Raw genomic sequence first — 17,944 nt, forward strand, 5'->3', positions numbered from 1 at the left:
TCACATGCGAAGCAAAAGTGAGTCTATGTACTCACCCGAGTCGTCCGTCCGTCCGTCCGTCCGTCCGTCCGTCCGTCCGTCCGTCCGTCCGTCCGTCCCGGCGTCCGTCCGGAAAACTTTAACGTTGGATATTTCTTGGACACTATTAAGTCTATCAACACCTGATGTGGCCTGATGGTGTATGGTTACAAGATCCCAAAAAACATGTGCGGCAACTTGACCTCACTTCAAGTTCAAGGTCGCAGGGGCCGTAATTGTTGTCTTAAAAACAGCTATTTTTCACATTTTCCCCATTTTTTCTGAAGTTATCGAGAATGGCAACCTTAGCTATGTATGATATACAGGGCAATGTAAGCCCTATCTTTGGACACCAGTTTGGTTGACCTTGCTTCAAGGTCAAGGTCACAGGAGCTCTTCAAAGTTGGATTGTATACATATTTTGAAGTGACCTTGACCCTGAACTATGGAAGATAACTGTTTCAAACTTAAAAATTATGTGGGGCACATGTTATGCTTTCATCATGAGACACATTTGGTCACATATGATCAAGGTCAAGGTCACTTTGACCCTTATGAAATGTGACCAAAATAAGGTAGTGAACCACTAAAAGTGACCATATCTCATGGTAGAAAGAGCCAATAAGCACCATTGTACTTCCTATGTCTTGAATTAACAGCTTTGTGTTGCATGACCTTGGATGACCTTGACCTTGGGTCAAGGTCACATGTATTTTGGTAGGGAAAATGTGTAAAGCCGTTCTTAGTGTATGATGTCATTGCTAGGTTTAGTTATTTGACCTTGACCCTGAAGGTCAAGGTCATGTAAAGGTCAAGGTCAAACATGTGAGTCGTATGGGCTTTGCCCTTCTTGTTTAACAATGACCTGCACAACATTTGAAGCATGTAGATCTGTTTGATGTTTGTGATGTTCAGTATTGTCTTGTTTGCATGATTATTATTGTTGCTTTCAAAAATCTTTTAAAAAGGAAGTCAGGAAAAACAAGGAAAGCAAGCATTCAAATAAAAAAAAGTGCTTAAAACATGTTTATATCATGTTTCCCAGTGCGGATGGAATGAAAAAAATTGTATGGCAACATTTCCTTTGTGCACTTGTTCAGCGCTGTTGTCCCTCTCTTTGAAAACAGGGTTGCTGGTGTTTGACTTTTGGACGTTGCTGGTGGCCTTGCTGCAAGCCGATGACCTTGAGGTCAAGGACGTTGCAGCGTCTGTTTCTGCTGAGCTGTGTTCAGGTGAGTCCAGTGTGTGAGGCTGAGACTCAGTGCAAGCAATGGACTAGAATGGTGATCCACACATGTCTTTGGATGAAACTTCAAACACCATGTTTTCATTTTCCCCAAATTTGTTCGAGTGAATTAAATCCATTTAAAATAGAAAAGCAATACAGCCCCCGAAAAAGCTGATATGAAAAGGAAGTATCTGATGAGTCTCTTTTCTTCAGTCTTTTCAGAGTATTGGTGATATGTATCATTGTCTCAGTCACCAAGAAACATGTACAAAGAAGGCAATACATCTTAGTGGTACATGTATATTTTTTCCCGTCTGACTCACTGGAATATTTTACAGGGCTATTCCCAGGGCTTCATTTCTGCCTCCTTATCTGCAGGCAGGCTGAGCTAATTTTAGCATCCTTTCCACCACTCCACATAGCAGTGCTGGCTCACTCAGAGCCATACACTGATAAGTACATACATTGTACCATCTTCCTGTATTATATCATGGTGTAGCGCAGAAGCATTTGGGTATAACAAGCAAGTGAGCTTAACAGTGTGCTGGTTGCAGCTGTTGGTAGCCTCTGCCTTGACTATTTTAAACTCGCACTAAAATGCAGGCCAGGAACAGCCGTGTTTACCTTGTTAAAATTTTGAATGCATATATATATCTTTATTGGCAGGTGGAAGCCATCCAGAACATGCCCTGGGTCAGCTGATCTGTACCATGTTCACTCTCCACGGCAAGAGAAATGCCTTTTCCTGTCTGACCACTGTGCTGACATGGATCACACCTCAGGCTTCAGATGTAGATGTAAGGGTTTTATTGTGTGACAAAAAACAGGCAGAAATCAAGATGTTTACATTGAGAAAGGGTTGGTTCACAAGTGGATGAAATACTACAAGTAGATAACATTGTTCATTGGCTCTATCGACGCCTGTTTTTAACCACTTGCTTCCCTTTATATAATAAACCGTCCATAGATCGTCGTTCTCCCGAACTAACTCCTTAGTATGTTATCGATAATAGAGGATTTTGGGATATCCTTTCATGCGCCTTTAGCGATTGGTCAATGCATTTCGTATCAATAATTTCGGTCTCGCTTGAAATTATCGCTACTTGATATTGCTTTTCAAACTAATACGAAGTGACCGGGAGTGTAAGGTCAGTTACTGAACTAGCCCCGAACAGTGAGATATGGAGAACAGTACACAAATACGAACGGAGAGACTCGGAAACTCGACTCACTGAGTCGTCGCCATGCTCGAGAACTCAAGTGTAATATTTGAAGTTAAAATCTCCCTCGACTACAGTGCGACAAAATAGCTCAGTCGGTCGAGTCCCTGATTGACGGTGCGCTAGTCCTTACTTTTGTGGTCCCAGGTTCGATTCGCTTTGAAGGCAATTTTATTATAATTTTTTTTTGAACTTGTAATTCTTGTATTTTATTCATTTGCTTAATTCCAAACGGTTTTCAACTTTTTCTTGTTTTCTTAACTCTATATACTTGTATTTTTTCATTTTGATTTATCCCAAAGATTTTGAGTCGTGTATTGAAAAGCAAATATTGTGCATGAGTGCCATTGAACAGCTTTCCCACAATCCCGTATTCTATTTTTAGTAATGGATATTCCCAAGGAAAGGTTAAAGGGCATATGTATCATTGCGTGTCGACTGCTGGTAATAGTACTTAGCTGCTTCTATTATGATAGGCTTCTGGTTGGTTTGAATACAGGGATCTAGAAAATCAAAGTCGGAGTTAGGCAGCTTACCTGAATGCACAACCTAAATATGCATATTTATTTTTTGACAGTTTATAAGACAGGAGAATTGCAAAATCATTGATCGCATATATGGAAGATGGCTTTTTCTGGAATCTTTGCATTTGAATAATTGCCAACTTTTGAAGACTGTAGCACCTGTTTTTGTTGTTGTTGTTGTTTTTTAATAACTGCAAGCTGTGAAATGTTAATGTGAATAGCACAACCCCCACCCACTCCCTCCTTTTGAGTGAGAGATCAAAGATTTGTTGGATATGTTTGTGTACAGTGTATGTGTGCACAGTTTCAATTTGTTTGTTTCTTAATCATGTTATTTCCATTGGTGTGGCATTATTTGCTTCTTACTCCTCCATTCTTGTCTGCAGGATGGAACAGAGAGGCTGTTTGACAAAGGAGAGCTCAACACTTTCCAAGACCAAGTCGCTCTTGCTAGAACAGTAACAGCAATTGTGCAACAAATCTTCCAGGCTCAAAACCATCTTCCGTCACTGAAGTACACCCAAACCAAATCATCCCCCTTGTTTCAACTTGCTGGCTTGCAAAACATGGCTCAAGACGCCATCAGCAAACATTTGCAACTAACGATGGAAGACGAGAAACAATTGATCAGATCTGCAAAAAATGTTGAAGCTTTGACAGACGTGGACACCAGTCTAGCTGGAAGTGAGAGAGATATTCTAGAATGTTTGTACTTGTCCAATTCTTCTTACTGTGATCGTACACATCTTCTGATCAGATCGGCCTTCATGGTATGCAACTTGCAGAGCGTTCCAGAATTGCTGCAGAGTTCTGCTGAGGATATGAAAGCTGTTTGCGAACAGGTTTCAAGGAAGGTCACCAGTCAACTCAGGAAACATCACACTTGTAATCTTCTTCTTAGGACTTTGACAGAACGGTTGTGATTGTGAGTTCTGGTTTTTAGCTGGGAGACTGAATTTGGTGAAAGTGGTGCGTTTGATTTTGTCAGTGAATTTGGTACATTATTTTTTGTTGTCAGTGAGTGTATAGAAGGGAAGTGTTTGCATGCATGATGCATACACACAGGTGTGCATATTTGAGGTGGCGGTGTAACGAGACTGATGCTGATTTTTGACTGGTTGCAACATATAAGATGGGTTGTAAATGCATAACTTTTTTTTATTGGGAAGTATGTGTGTTTTTATGTTTGAATGAGTATCACTGTATGCACATCAGTGTGTTTGTATACATGTGTGTGTGTGTGTGTGTGTGTGCACATGTGACCACAACCCATCAGCTGATCCTACTGATATGGTATACATGTAATTACAATTTGATCATCAAAGTTGACAGTATTGTTTGGTTTTGTGGTAAATAAAAATATAGTACAATTAAATAAAAGCATACAGGTTCAGTACTTTTCATGTGTTTGTTTCTTTCCTGTTTTCCTGTTTTTGCATTTTTGGTCACATAATTGCACTAACAAAGAAAGCAACTGCATGTATGTGTGTGTGAGTGTCTGTCAGTCAGTGTCTGTACAGACAACAACAGTTTGATTTTGATCATGAAGTGTGCTTGTGTGTGAGTGTCTCCGAATGTTTTAGTAAATGTTGTGAGTGTTGGTCAGAACTAAACAGGCATGTGTGTGTGTGTGTGTGTTCATGTGTGTACATGTGTTCAAATATAATTCTTGTAAAGCTGACATTTTACTGCACGGTGTGTCCAATCTTTGTTGCTTTGAATTCTTTAAAAGATATCTGAAATAATACCCAGGGACTATATATTGTACATTCAATAATTATATCAGCTTTTAATAGATGAATTCCAAAAATAGCTCTCGTCATTTTTAGACTTGCTGTTCCTTGGAAATATTGAGTCAAAGCTACACATGACATTGTAGGTCAATCGCTAGCGAGCTGGGCGTCTGGGCTCGATCTGTGCACTGAGGGACGAGATAACACCAGCAATGCCGATTGTTCGCTTTACCTTTCGAAAAGCATGTTATATTGAGCGGACAGTGCAGAAACCTGAGATTAGAACTAATCCTCACTGGGATGTCAGTTGTTCGCATGATTTCTCTGATACAGATCTTCTCCGTATACAGCGATACGCAGTTTGCTAGTGATTGGCCTACAATGTCGCGTTTAGCTTGCCTCAGTGTTTCTAATGAAAAGGAAGGAAAAACAGGGGAAAGCACATCTTTCACATCCCATAAAAACTAAAAGTTATTTCCAAACAACGTCTATTCGTCGAACAACAACGTCTATTCGTCGAACGTCTGTTTCTTGTGTTTTGGTTGTTTTTATTGTGGTTGTTGGTTTTGTGGTTACTGTCTGGTTAAACGTCTCAAGAGCAATGCTCTGCAATAGCATTCACCATTGTCACCTGCATTTTATAATTTGCCTGAAGAAAGCTTGCAAGTGTGCGATGTTCATGGGACACAACTCCTTTTAAAAGGTATCAGTACAGAAGCAAGTTTTACTTCCCCTTTTATTTACCATTTTAGTTCTGTCTGCGACTGCCAGATGACGCTTCTAGAGCATTGACCAATCAGCTGTTGAATTATCGATTTGGCGCTAATCGTATTCAATATGGAGGTCACTGCGAACGATTTGTCATATGTCAAATTAGCATTGCTAGTGTTTCTTGGCCCTTCGCAAAGATGTGATCGTGTTCGATCCCTGATTCGTTAGTTGGCTGGATATTCAACATGAAGGCATAGCTGCGGTGGTGAAAATGAGGCTGTAAATGTATGCATCCAGAAAAAAGTTCGGCTTTCACTTTGCTGACCCCATGTGGTCTGCTGCAGGCACCCAAGATGAGAAACGGTTGCTCAGCTGAGAATTCTGCGGAAGCAGCTTTCACTAATTATGGACTCGCCTGATTGTTTCGAATGGCGGCTTGCATACATGCTTATATACAGTGGGAAGTCGTGATTCCGATGCATCGGCGGCTGGATTTCGCCTGGATGGGCGATCGGCCCAGATTTCGTCCGAATGGCCCCTAGGCGGCCGAGGAGTAGCAGACGGTTCCTCGCCGATCAGTCTGTGTAGGGAAGATACTGCCGAGCGCTGCCTCGACGGCATCCTTCGGCAGCAGGTTCTGGCATTGCGTGCGTTGTGATGAAAACTACACTGTTATTCTGTCTGGAAATATGTACACATTCGTCTTTCTACAGTTAAAAATGTGAAGTGTGTGATTTTGAGACTGGTGCCTGCAGAGGTTTTTACCCGATTTCAACCAGTTTCACCATCGTGTTCTCGAAGACAAGCAAAATGTGAGATTTTTTTTAGGGCTGATGTCTTAGTGAGGCAGCATCAAATATTCATGTAGGTGCTTTGCAGGACAGGATTAATGAGTATTAAGTAGCCGTTTGTAGTAAATATTTAACTGACGCTTGGTGTTGTGTCTGGCACTGTCTCCTGACATTCGCGTGCTGAATGGCAATGAATCTTTTCCAGGCAGCAGGCCGGACAGTCATGCCAGCCGGCCATCGGGGCTAGTGGTAATCGATTGGAAAGGAGCAATTTTCCTTCGCACATGTGCTGGAATCAGACAACGTGCGTTTTGCAGCTAGCTATCTGTGATGGTGTTGTCGAGGTGGAAGGTTTGTTGTTGATTACTTGATGTGAGTACCGAGCACCTATCTGCAGTTTGAGGGGAAGAGCATGGCCCACCGTCACAGCAAAAGGACGGAAACACTGCCCAGTTCACTTCCTGCCAATGGCCAGCACAGTCACGAGGAGAATCCCAACTACCTGGTGTACAAGAAGGTAGGTTGACTGTGCTCAGTTAGTCAGTATACTGCCACACCCCCGTGGCCCACACACAATATTTAGGAGTAGCCTGTAGGCCTATACACAGGCACTTGGCATAAGTAGCTAGCTACTGTGGGGAGTAATCATACTCACAGCTGAGGGGGGATTTTCCTGCTTTCCCTTTGTTTTGGGTCTGGGGGTGTTTGTTGTGGGAAGGCATCTGTAAACCCTGCTCAACCTGTGGCTTGCAGCTTGTCTTTCAAACATTGTTAGTGTTACATACTTGTAGTATGATCAGCCTGAGTGTGTCGTAGTGTTACATACTTGTAGTATGATCAGCCTGAGTGTGTCGTTTTGAATTGATTTGTAAAAGGCCACATTTCCCACCATTGCCTTTTCCCCCTGTGCAGTTTGTATGTGTTTACCATTTGTGTGTGTGTGTGTGTGTGTGTGTGTGTGTGTGTACTTGCAAGCCTTAAACAAGGTGTTCTGGAGGAACCATCAGGGTGTACAGTAAGTACATGTACTCCAATTAATTTAAGTAGTCGTCGCTGTGAACTTGTGTTTGAGGGGTCTGACTTTCTAATGCTATGAACAGACTGCAAAAAAAATGCAATGCATTGTTGTGTGTTATTTTCAGAAATATGTATGATGACAGTGTTTTTCTTTACTTTCATATGAGGCACACAAAAAAAATAGGTGTGGTGACGGTAACATAGCCCAAAAAAATAGGGTAGGAAGGTAGGCAATCACTTTTTTTTTTTTAACTTTTTTTTCTAATGTGTACAAATTAAACCTACTTGACAGGGAAATAAGTGTGCGACTTGGGCGCTTTCGCTTTCATTGCGTTTTCTGCACTCGTTCTCTTGTTTTTGGTGTTTTTTTTTTTGACAAATGTAATAAAAAGTTATAGGGTCGGCCCCTAAAAATAGGGTAGGTCGGGTTACCGTAACCACACCTATTTTTTTTTTAGGCCTGACCTTACCTCCGCAGGTTTGGACTGTATTTTCTTTTTCTGAAGTAGCTATGTTAAAAACTACTTCCAGTTTCCACACACACACATGCAGTGACACACACATGCAATGACACACACACACACACACACACAGTGACACACATGCATACACACAATGTATTTTTTTTAACTTTACATTAATGTAGAAGTTTTGGAAAGAATTACATTAATAGCTAATAAATAGAGTGGAATCCTCTTATTAAGAAGTTTCTGGAAAAGAGGTCCTAATTCACTTATTTCAGAATGTCAGACACTTTTTGGCTAATTCAGTTTAACCTTCACGGATCAGACTTTGGACTACCCACAGCTTAATCAGTATGGATCGCGCATGACTCGCACCATCTGAATAAGGATCAACTTTTTAGTGCCACTTTAGACTGAATTATGGGTATTAACTATTGTATGACCCATGCAGTCCCAAATGGAATAAACGCCAACAAAATTCCTTCTTAAGTTTAATTTTATAGTATCGGTCGTCCGCGACCCACATTATCCGGACTGTAGTTCAAATGATGTCATTGTTAAATTCTTTGTTTATAAAGAGAATCCTTTAAAAAGTGGTGGTTGGGGAGGTCCTATGGTGTTTGATTCAAAAACTCACAATAATTTCAGACTCAGAAATGCAGACATTTTTGAGTGGCTCCAGGTCGTCCATGACCTAGGAAGCATGGTGAAGGTTAAAACAAACAAAAGAATAACCACTTGTGTAGCCTAGAGCCTGGAGGTGTTTATTCCTCATTCAGTCACCTTACTTGATTTTTGCTTGCTGACACTGAGACAGGATCAGTAGATGAATCATGATATTGATAGATCTTCCATTGAGAAAAGTGGTTCATCGTTTTCTGAATTCACCAATTCATTTTCAGTGTAAACAATGCAATTTGTGACTATTTTTTAGTCCTGCCACAAGCTCACGTTTTCTTCAAAGATTTTGCATGATCTCTTTTTTGTGTACACTACAGGTATTCACACTGCTGTTGCATGTCAGTTACTGAGTTAGTGAGACTAGTGTAATCTTGAAATACTGTACTGTACCTTTCTTTGGGGGAGATCTATGTAAGCCACCACAGATCTGTCCTGTTACTGAGGGTGACAGCATCCTTCCATTTCCTAGGACTTTAAAACTAAAGATTCAAGTTCAACAACCTGGTCGAGTTCTCTGCAAAATGGGAATTCTTCGCTCGAATAATATCAAAATTGAGTGACACCGATGTTCCATCAATCTTGGAATTTATCAATTCAGCCAAAAAGTACAACTATGCACAGGAAGCAGCCAGGCTGATGATTTATGTTAGGCCAAAAAAAAAAATAGGTGTGGTTACGGTAACATAGCCAAAAAAAAATAGGGTAGGTAGGTAGGCAATCACTTTTTTTTTTTTTGGTACTTTTTTTTCTAATGTGTACAAATTAAACCTACTTGACAGGGAAATAAGTGTGCGACTCGGACGCTTTCGCTTTCATTGCGTTTTTTGCACTCGTTTTTTTTTTTTTTTGCGACAAAAGTAATAAAAAGTTATAGGATCGGCCCCTGAAAATAGGGTAGGTCGGGTTAGGCCTAAAAAAAAAATAGGTGTGGTTACGGTAACCCGACCTACCCTATTTTTAGGGGCCGACCCTATAACTTTTTATAACATTTGTCAAAAAAAGAAAAAAAAAAGAAAAGAAAAACGAGTGCAAAAAACGCAATGAAAGCGAAAGCGCCCGTGTCGCACACTTATTTCCCTGTCAAGTAGGTTTAATTTGTACACATTAGAAAAAAAGTTTAAAAAAAAAAAAAGTGATTGCCTACCTACCTACCCTATTTTTTTTGGCTATGTTACCGTAACCACACCTATTTTTTTTTTTGGCCTTACCGTAACCACACCTATTTTTTTTTTAGGCCTTAACTAAATGAGTCCTCGTTGAATAATGATATTCTTGTGATGTTTTGTGTCATGAGAAATATCAATTTTAGCTTTTTTTGGTTTAGTTTTGGTAATTTGTATAATTTTTGTATTTTAGAACTAAGTGAGTAAGTCACTGACTAAGTAACAGTGTTTTTCAATCTCAGGCCTCGTTCTTCAGTTGTGATTTCTGCAAACGTTTTGGGTGTGACCCCTTGGTTTTGACCCCTGGCCAGTCAATGGTCGGATAGTTTTGACATACATGTTTTTGTAACCAGGACCTTTGCCCTTAAATACATTCTCTATAAATCTAGGTCTAACTGACATTGTCCATTAAGCCAGAGTACAACACTGGTCCATGTATCAATAATTCCCATGTTCAGCCTTGAAATTGCAACAAACTCTGCCTGAGTCACAATACTAATAGACTTCACAAATATTTAAATCTCACTGTTGGAGATTTGTGACAATAGATATATATGCCCTGAAAGAGAAATGACGCACATTTTCGGGTACATTTTTTGTTGCCTCAAATGGCAGTCAATTACGACAGTAAATTGCAAAAATAAAACAACGTGTTTTTCTCAAATCAACAAACCCTATGTTTAGCTATTATGTAGAGGTTACATACCTCGTCTCAGTGGTTATTAAAAATAATGGTCTCAGTTCGCGGTCATGAAAAAGCTCGCTTCCCTCTTTATTCCTCCTTTCTTCAGTTATTCAAAGAAAAGAGGAGTTTTTGTGCGAAAATTTGATCAAATCCAAATCACTCAACCAGTCTACCTGCACTGGCGATTGAATAATTAATGCGCGGTTGTATAGTTCAGGGAAAATCAATCAATTCTGTTAACAGTAAGTTACACTTCTTGTCAGTTTCCCTGTTTTGGACTAAAGTCAAGTACACAGTTATGTTGTTATTCTGCTGTGGCGGTAAAGGCAGATAGTGTGTGTTCTGTTCATGTTTTGGTATCGCTTAGGAAATGTTCTTTCTTCGAATGGGACAAGCAGACGAACTTTTGCACCCGTGTTCCAACGTTAAAAACTGTATGAAGTTCCGTTTTCTGGGGCAAAATAGTGTATGAAACCGCTGTATGTTCTTTAAATTGGAAGCATCTCGTTACTCCCCTGCATCGTTACTCCCCCGGCTTGTTACTAACCCTAACCCTAAGGGGGAGTAACGAGCCGGGGGAGTAACGAGCTGATCCCCTTTAAATTGATGCGATGTGTGCATTTGGTTGCGTGTGATCTGTTTATTAAATGAAATATTGTCGAAAACTAACAGTCGGATTGCAGTCTTTTGTCCAAGCAACTCAGTTCAGAAAATTTGGAAGGGGAACTACTCTTGTCGTACGAGAGTTACTTGCCTTGAGAGTTTGCGTGCACTCATAAGAGATCTAAAGCGAGTTTCTCTGCACTGATCGTTAGATTTGGATTTAGAAAACAACCAAACTCATAGATTTTATATATATGGAGATTAATGTGTTCAAGCCTGTAGTTGCCAGTTTAAATGCAGTATGTTTGTATTTTTTTGGTCTAGAGATGTATATTTCGTACATTGGAGCGTTCGGAACTTTTCAATTGCTAAAGTAGTTCCCTCAAAGTCTAACTCATCAACCTGTGAGCTATCGAGGATTCAGGCTCGTTGTTGGGTAAGTGATTTTGGTTGTTGGGTAAGTTACTGAAAAATAACTAGCCCTACACCTTTACAGAGAAAAAGAAGCAGAGGGGGGAATAAAACTGTGTATTTGAAAACAGGATACTGTTGTAAAACACTTTCAGAAGAACCACATTGTAAACAGCATGTTCTTCTTGCTGCCCACATTAATGTTAATGTACTAATGATCTAATCATAAAACAAAGATAATCGCCTAAAACCTTGTTTTCCCTATCGTTTTAAATTCTCACACTCACAGGTAAATTTCAACATTTAAATTTTACAAAATGCATACATGTCATTGTGCAATCCCTGATGACGTTCCCGAGCACAGGGAATCGTGCATTCCACAGTAATAAGGCCTCCATGAACTGTATTCAAAGCTAGAAATCAATTGCGTGTGATAATATGCCTGTGATGCAAAATTCAAAAGTGTGTTCTGTCTTTTACCTTTGAATATGCATCCCGCACTGCTAAAGGGTAACGACAGGCTGTCAATGAAAACAATTTTTCCGAATTATTGTGTACTTAAGAAATAAATTAAAGATAGGGAAGTGAAAGTGAAATCAAGGTACATGTAGTATTAAAAAACCCTAATATATTTGCCATAATCATTTATAGTATCACGACCCTTGTGCTGAAAATATTCAAGTCACAAACACCAACTTGTGTGGTAAAACGTCCTCTGTTGATCGCTTCTAGTTCTAATACAGCATCAACAAATATAGCATCTGCGGGCCCCTCCGTCTGGAACTCCCTGCCACTGGAGCTTCGCCAGAGCCCCTCTCTTGACGCGTTCAAGAGTAGGTTGAAGACTCAGTTCTTCCCGTAGCTGGCTGTGACTTTCATGTTCGACGCGATGTGTTGTGCCCCAAATGACATCCTTGTGTTGTGCTCTGTGAGAGGTGTTTTGTGTGTGCTTAATATTATTTTGTTTGGACCTAGCTATTGATGTGTACATTGCAATTTGTTGTTAAACAGTTGTTTGTTGTATGGTTATTAGGGTCTGCTAGTGTGTGATAGGGTTTATGTCCGTCTGTAGATGTTATTATTTGTTTCTGTTAGTCCTGTGTTGACAGCTCTTCGACAAGCGCTTAGAACTGTACCCACGGGATACACGCGATATAAGCTTCTTCATGATTGATTGATTGATTGAGTTGCAAAGTTTCTGACATAATCGGTCGATAGTAAAGAAGTTATTCTATACATTTTAAAATCTGGTACCGACACGATGAAAATTACATTTTTTTTCTGTACAACCTTAACAGACCCAAAAAAATTGACAATGACATTTTCTCGAATGTTTATGAAGTTAGATTCATCAAACTTCACACTCCTATGCCAATGATGACATCCAGACGAGACGCAAGTCTGGTTGACCTTCATCAACTTTCAAGTGCACGGCGAAGTCAAACTCAGGTAAAAAAGGAAAAGAAAAAAATGTAAGCTATATTTTTGAGAGTTCACACTAATTGCATTTAAACTATTCTGTGTGACTCACAATTTCCACAACAAGAACGAAATTCTAAAAAATAAAACTGTGCAAAAATTGTTTCCCACACAAGGGCAGCAGCATCGTAGAAAGTACTACTATAAAACCAGAAACAACATTTTCTAAGAGAAGTTTTCATTGTCAATGTCAGCTGGAGGTTTCAGTATGATGACACACCTGACACTTTTTTTTTTCTTTTTTTTTCTCATTATACACGACATTCTGTTTTTATGTTATCTGATGTGTTAAAGATCTTAGAATACTACCTTCTCTCTCTCGTCTCCAAAGTAACTTACATTGTTTTGTTTGTATCATGAACCAACTTTGTTAGACTGAGCATTTTAACATTTCTTCTAATGACATGCATGTCCAATATTTTGTATTGTTGAATGTTGATGATTTTTATGTAGTTTTGAGTGCTTACCTCAGATTGTCACAACTGGAAAGTTTTTATTTGATAATTTTTCATTGGGGCTTTATTGCCATGACCAACATTTCCCAGAAAACTTTTTCTTTTGAGCTTATTGGGAACAGAAATAAAGGCAGTTGAACTTTGAAATTAGTCATCATTTGCGCACACAACTTTTGGTACATATAGTCATATTAAGTTACATGAAGAAAATGATGGTGACAGTCTGATGGAAGTCCTTTATTTGTGTTTGCTTTAATTAGACTTGAAATCGGTTTGCCTTGGTATGCTTCATTTGTGAGTGTGGTCATAAATTATTGTCTTTAAGTTTTCATGTACATGTTAGTACATTATAATGTAAATTGTAATTGAGATTGGTGAAAAGCAGGGGTTTCTTTCCGAAAGTGTGATCAATATCTCATCAAGAAGAGAAGCCTTCTCCTTATTGGCTTATAAACCGCATATAACGCTCAATCAATTAAAAAACCTTTACCTGATCGTATTTTTCTTCCTCCTGGTTTGGTGAACCATTTTAGTATTATTACCTGACCAGGAGCTGTTGGGCCCAGACGAACGCATTGCACAATGAGACCTGGGAACCCATACGATTTTGCCGTATTTTGTACACTTAAATGTCCAAAAAATACGTTCAATACGGTCGGTGGAAAAAGAATACGACGAGAAAAATTAATACTTTTTCTTCTGTTTCTTTAATAATTAAAATAACTTTATAACTCTGCATTTGATCAATGATGCACAGCTTTTGTCATTACACATTAAAAGAAGCACTTGTTTTAAATGTATTGGTAAACTTAATTAACGATGCAACGGTTTCGTGCAAAGCATGTTTGAATCATCGATGTTGAAATGTTGTGTGGAGTACATGCATTTTTCTGAAAATACACCTGGTTTGTTTGAAAATACTTCAAGTGCAAAACAGGGGTTCCCAGGTCTGCACCATGATGCTCGCATTACTCCTCACAACCCACTTGATATTTCCTAATTAATTTACACCGTCTTGACATTCTAGTTAGCCGTGCGATAAATTCAGCAGCTGACGGTTTCAACCACCCGACACCCCAAGTCAAGTGACAGTGACAGACTCGGGTAGGCTGCGCGGCTGTTGGCTTTCCCAGCGTCGGGGCAACGGCAGTCGGCTGACCACCTTCAGCCACCACAAACGCTACGACGACCACACACAAAAAAGGGGGAGGAGGGGGAGATTGGGGAAAACGGTTGACGGAACACAAGGGGTGACCACCTCCAAGCACCAAATATACTACGGCGACGCAAGAAGAGGGGGGGGGTGTCTACCGCAATCACGATTGCCTTTACTGTCCAAACACTTGGTTCAGGACATGTGTTGCCGTTCTCACTGCGATTTCAGACCTGGAATTGAACTCTGCCTGCTTGCTAGGTAGCTCAGCCTCCTTGCTGGCAGGAATCCAGGTTTTGACTTCAGCTCCATGGCGCTGCTGACGGAGTTAAATTCCACATACCCATGATTGTTGTTGATGTAAAAGGAAGGTGGGGAGGATTGCCGAGGGGAGGGGGACGATCTGTAGTGTGGGATTTTATTGGTTCTGGCATCGAGGATTGTAATTTCCACGAGAAAGTATGTCGTTGGACGGCTTGTCACGAGTCGTTGTTTTTGGATTATAGAAACACCACAATACCAAGCATTCATCCCCCGAAAGCGGCGTATGGCTGCCTAAATGGCGGGGTAAAAACGCTCATACACGTAAAACCCCATTCGTGCCAAGAAACCACCTCGAGTGTACGTGGGAGTTTTAGCCCATGAACACAGAAGAAGAAATTCTTGACATTTTGAAAGTTTGTCCTTGTTTCCTTCTAGAAACATCTGTTATATATATATTACTTTGGTTCTAGACAGTGTTCTTTGGCTGGGTGGCGTTCGTATTATGTGAAAGGTTTTTAATCTCAAACAAGCAATTTTGGGGGGCTGATGAATCATTTCATAGTTTCAAATATTGCATACCCAGCTGATACCACTTGCTTAGGGGACTGAACCGTACGTCAATACAGTCGAGCAAACAGTTCCGTTGCGGCAAACAATTCTCAACTTGGAAGAAATGTGTAATTTACAAACAGGCAAAACAATTGTTCTTTAACTAAATTGTTCTTTAACTTTTATCCAACACGGATTCATGCATGTGTGGTTAAATTGAAAGCGACATCACGTTTGTTTGGGTTTTTGTTCTTTTTTTCCCCACGACAAAAATGACGAGCCTCCACAAGCGCCGAGGCCTGCCTTTGACGATGGACTTGTTTTATTATTGTGGCAGACTCCAGGTAATGCTCGCGCAATGATAAATAACGGTCTGATTGCGCTTTCATTATCAGACTTCCCTTCTTCCTTAGCGTTCTAAAGGGCTATTTTCAGCCAGCAGAGCTTGGACGAGTCTGCATGTGGATGGCTTGTTTGCACGATTATCAACACGCTTCTCCTTTTAGCTCGCGTTTACCTTGTTTGGAACCCCTTGGCCAAACAGACGGCAAGCTGCAGGAAATGGTGCAGGTAGATAGAGATGGGTTGAACTGGTGCTAACCACAGAGCTCTATAAGCTGATTCAATGGCAGAATGACAGGTCACAAACTGACCATACTTCTTAACCTTGCGAAGACACCCTTCTGTTCCTTGTAAGCCGCAGAGAAGAATACAGAATCTTTAATTGCCCAGGGTTGGGAATTTGTGATGACATTGTGGTTAAGAAACATTTCAATCCAGCCATATACACCAACACACGCATCATTTATACAAACTGATCAACAACATTAATTTAAAAACAACACTGGACAGCATACATTTCGGTGGCGGGTCGGTGCAGGTAGATCTATAGAAATGGATGATGGATGGATGCATGGTGAAGTTGAACGAGTGCTAATCACACCTTGAAGCTGATTTTGTGGCAGCAGAACAGGTCATACATTGACAGTCCATTCAGAGTTTCTTAGCCTTGCGACGAAGACCCTTCTGTGCCTTGCAAGCCGCAGAGAGTTGGTGCAGTTAAATAAAGAGAGGTGAATGGAGGCTGCATGGTAAAGTTGAACGGATTCTAATCACAGCTGGAAGTTGGCCTTTCTCGCAGAGGAACAGGTCATGATTCCTTCAGAGTTTCTCAGTCTTGCGAAGAAGTCCGTCCTTTCTAGGGTCCTGATTTGGCCTATATGGTCCGCTGGACCCAAAAAAGCAACAACTAACTAACTAACTAACTAACTAACTAACTAACTGTGCCTTTCCAGCTGCAGAGAGTTGGTGCAGGTAGAAGAACAGGTCATCATTTACAGTTTCCTGCAAAGAAGTCCCCTCTGAACCTTGCAATAGCATGCTGCAAAGAGTTGCTTCAGGTAGAGAGAGATGGGCGGGGGCTGCGTGCATGGTGAAGTTGAACGGGTGCTAATCACAGCTGAAAGTTGGCTTTTCTTACAGAAAGAAAAGTCATAATAATTATTAGAGATTCTCAGCCTTGCGAAGAAGTCCGTTATGTGCCTTTCTATCTGCAGAGAGTTGGTGCAGGTAGATAGATATGCATGGAGGTTGTTGCATCCATTGTGAAGTTGAACGGGAGCCGAGCTAATCACAGCTGGAAGTTCCCGCAGTGGGGCACTGCGGTTATGAAATTAAAGGCCCCTCCTGTTTTTGGAACCGCAGGAGCTTTCTAGTTTGCTGTTAGGTAGATTTTTGGTTCCTCTTTCCTGTCATGCTCTCTTTTTCTTCATGAATTCTTTTCTTTTTTCTGCCTTCTTGCTCATTCACCTATATTTTTTCCAAAAATCTCTTCTCTAGCCGCTTGTCTCGCGATTCATGTATAGTTTAATCTGTTAGTGTTCTGATGTAAGTCCAGCAGTAGATAGGTTAAGCCTATTTTAACATACTGGAAACTGGTAATCTTCCAGTAGGTATTAATTTAGTTTTACTAAAGCCTGCTGGGACACAAGTAATGGGTTAGTGCATTTGTAAACAGGAATCGCTTGACAAGTGGCCCCCTTCATCCCCCCCTTCCTCGTCCTGATATGGCTCTGCGTAGTCGGCTGGACGTTAAACAACAAATAAACAAACAAACAAACAGCTGGAAGTTGACCTTTTTCGCGATCCATTCAGAGTCTTATTTTGCGAAGAAGTCCCTTCTGTGCCTTGGAAGCTGCGAAGAGTCGGTTTGGAGAGAGAGAGAGAGAGAGAGAGAGAGAGATGTAAGGCAGGAGGACAGGCCTCAACCCATTCAGAGGTTTTAATATTTGCGGAGAAGTTATTTACCTTGCAAGCTGCAAAGCGTTGGTGCAGGTGGGCAGAGAGAGAAGTTCTAAGGCAGGAGGACAGGCGATTCTCCATTCAAATGTTCTAAAATTTGCGAAGAAGTTATGTGCCAAGCAAGCTGAAAAGAGTTGGTGTAGATGGATGGACATTGATGGAAGCTGTATGGCGAAATTGAACGGTTGCTAACCACAACTGGAAGTCGGCCTTTCTAGCAGAACAGGTCACACTCCAGTCAGTTTCTAAGCCTTGCGAGGAAATTGCTTCTGTGCCTTCAGTGCAAGCAGCAAAGATTTGTTGCAGGTAGAGAGAAAGATGGATGGAGGCTGCGTGGTTGAGTTGAATAGGTGCTCATCACAGCTGCAAGTTGACCTTTTGGCAGGAGGAGAGGTCACAATCCTTTCAGAGTTTCTTCAATTTTGCGAGAAAGTACCTGGTGTAATGAACACTCGTCCTTGCCTCTTCGTCCTTTCTGCCTCTTTTTTTGGTTT

General features: G+C 40.7%; 2 protein-coding genes across 6 annotated transcripts in view; both read left to right on the plus strand.

Moving 5' to 3' along the window:
• LOC138953966 (tRNA (32-2'-O)-methyltransferase regulator THADA-like) overlaps window positions 1-5,110 on the plus strand; it is a 45,612-nt gene extending 40,502 nt beyond the window's left edge. Inside the window, exons 38-40 of the mRNA XM_070325984.1 lie at window positions 1,146-1,250; window positions 1,913-2,043; window positions 3,377-5,110. Coding sequence (XP_070182085.1) covers window positions 1,146-1,250; window positions 1,913-2,043; window positions 3,377-3,913 — 773 coding nt within the window. The 3' untranslated portion in view covers window positions 3,914-5,110. The remainder of the gene's footprint in view (window positions 1-1,145; window positions 1,251-1,912; window positions 2,044-3,376) is intronic.
• A 449-nt stretch (window positions 5,111-5,559) lies between these two features.
• LOC138953970 (regulator of G-protein signaling 7-like) overlaps window positions 5,560-17,944 on the plus strand; it is a 105,487-nt gene continuing 93,102 nt past the window's right edge. For all 5 annotated transcript variants that reach the window (XM_070325996.1, XM_070325997.1, XM_070325994.1 and 2 more), the window contains exon 1: window positions 5,560-6,742. In XM_070325996.1, coding sequence (XP_070182097.1) covers window positions 6,638-6,742 — 105 coding nt within the window. In that variant the 5' untranslated portion in view covers window positions 5,560-6,637. The remainder of the gene's footprint in view (window positions 6,743-17,944) is intronic.

The sequence above is a fragment of the Littorina saxatilis genome, linkage group LG17 (genome assembly GCF_037325665.1).
Source record: "Littorina saxatilis isolate snail1 linkage group LG17, US_GU_Lsax_2.0, whole genome shotgun sequence".
NCBI lineage: Eukaryota > Metazoa > Mollusca > Gastropoda > Littorinimorpha > Littorinidae > Littorina > Littorina saxatilis.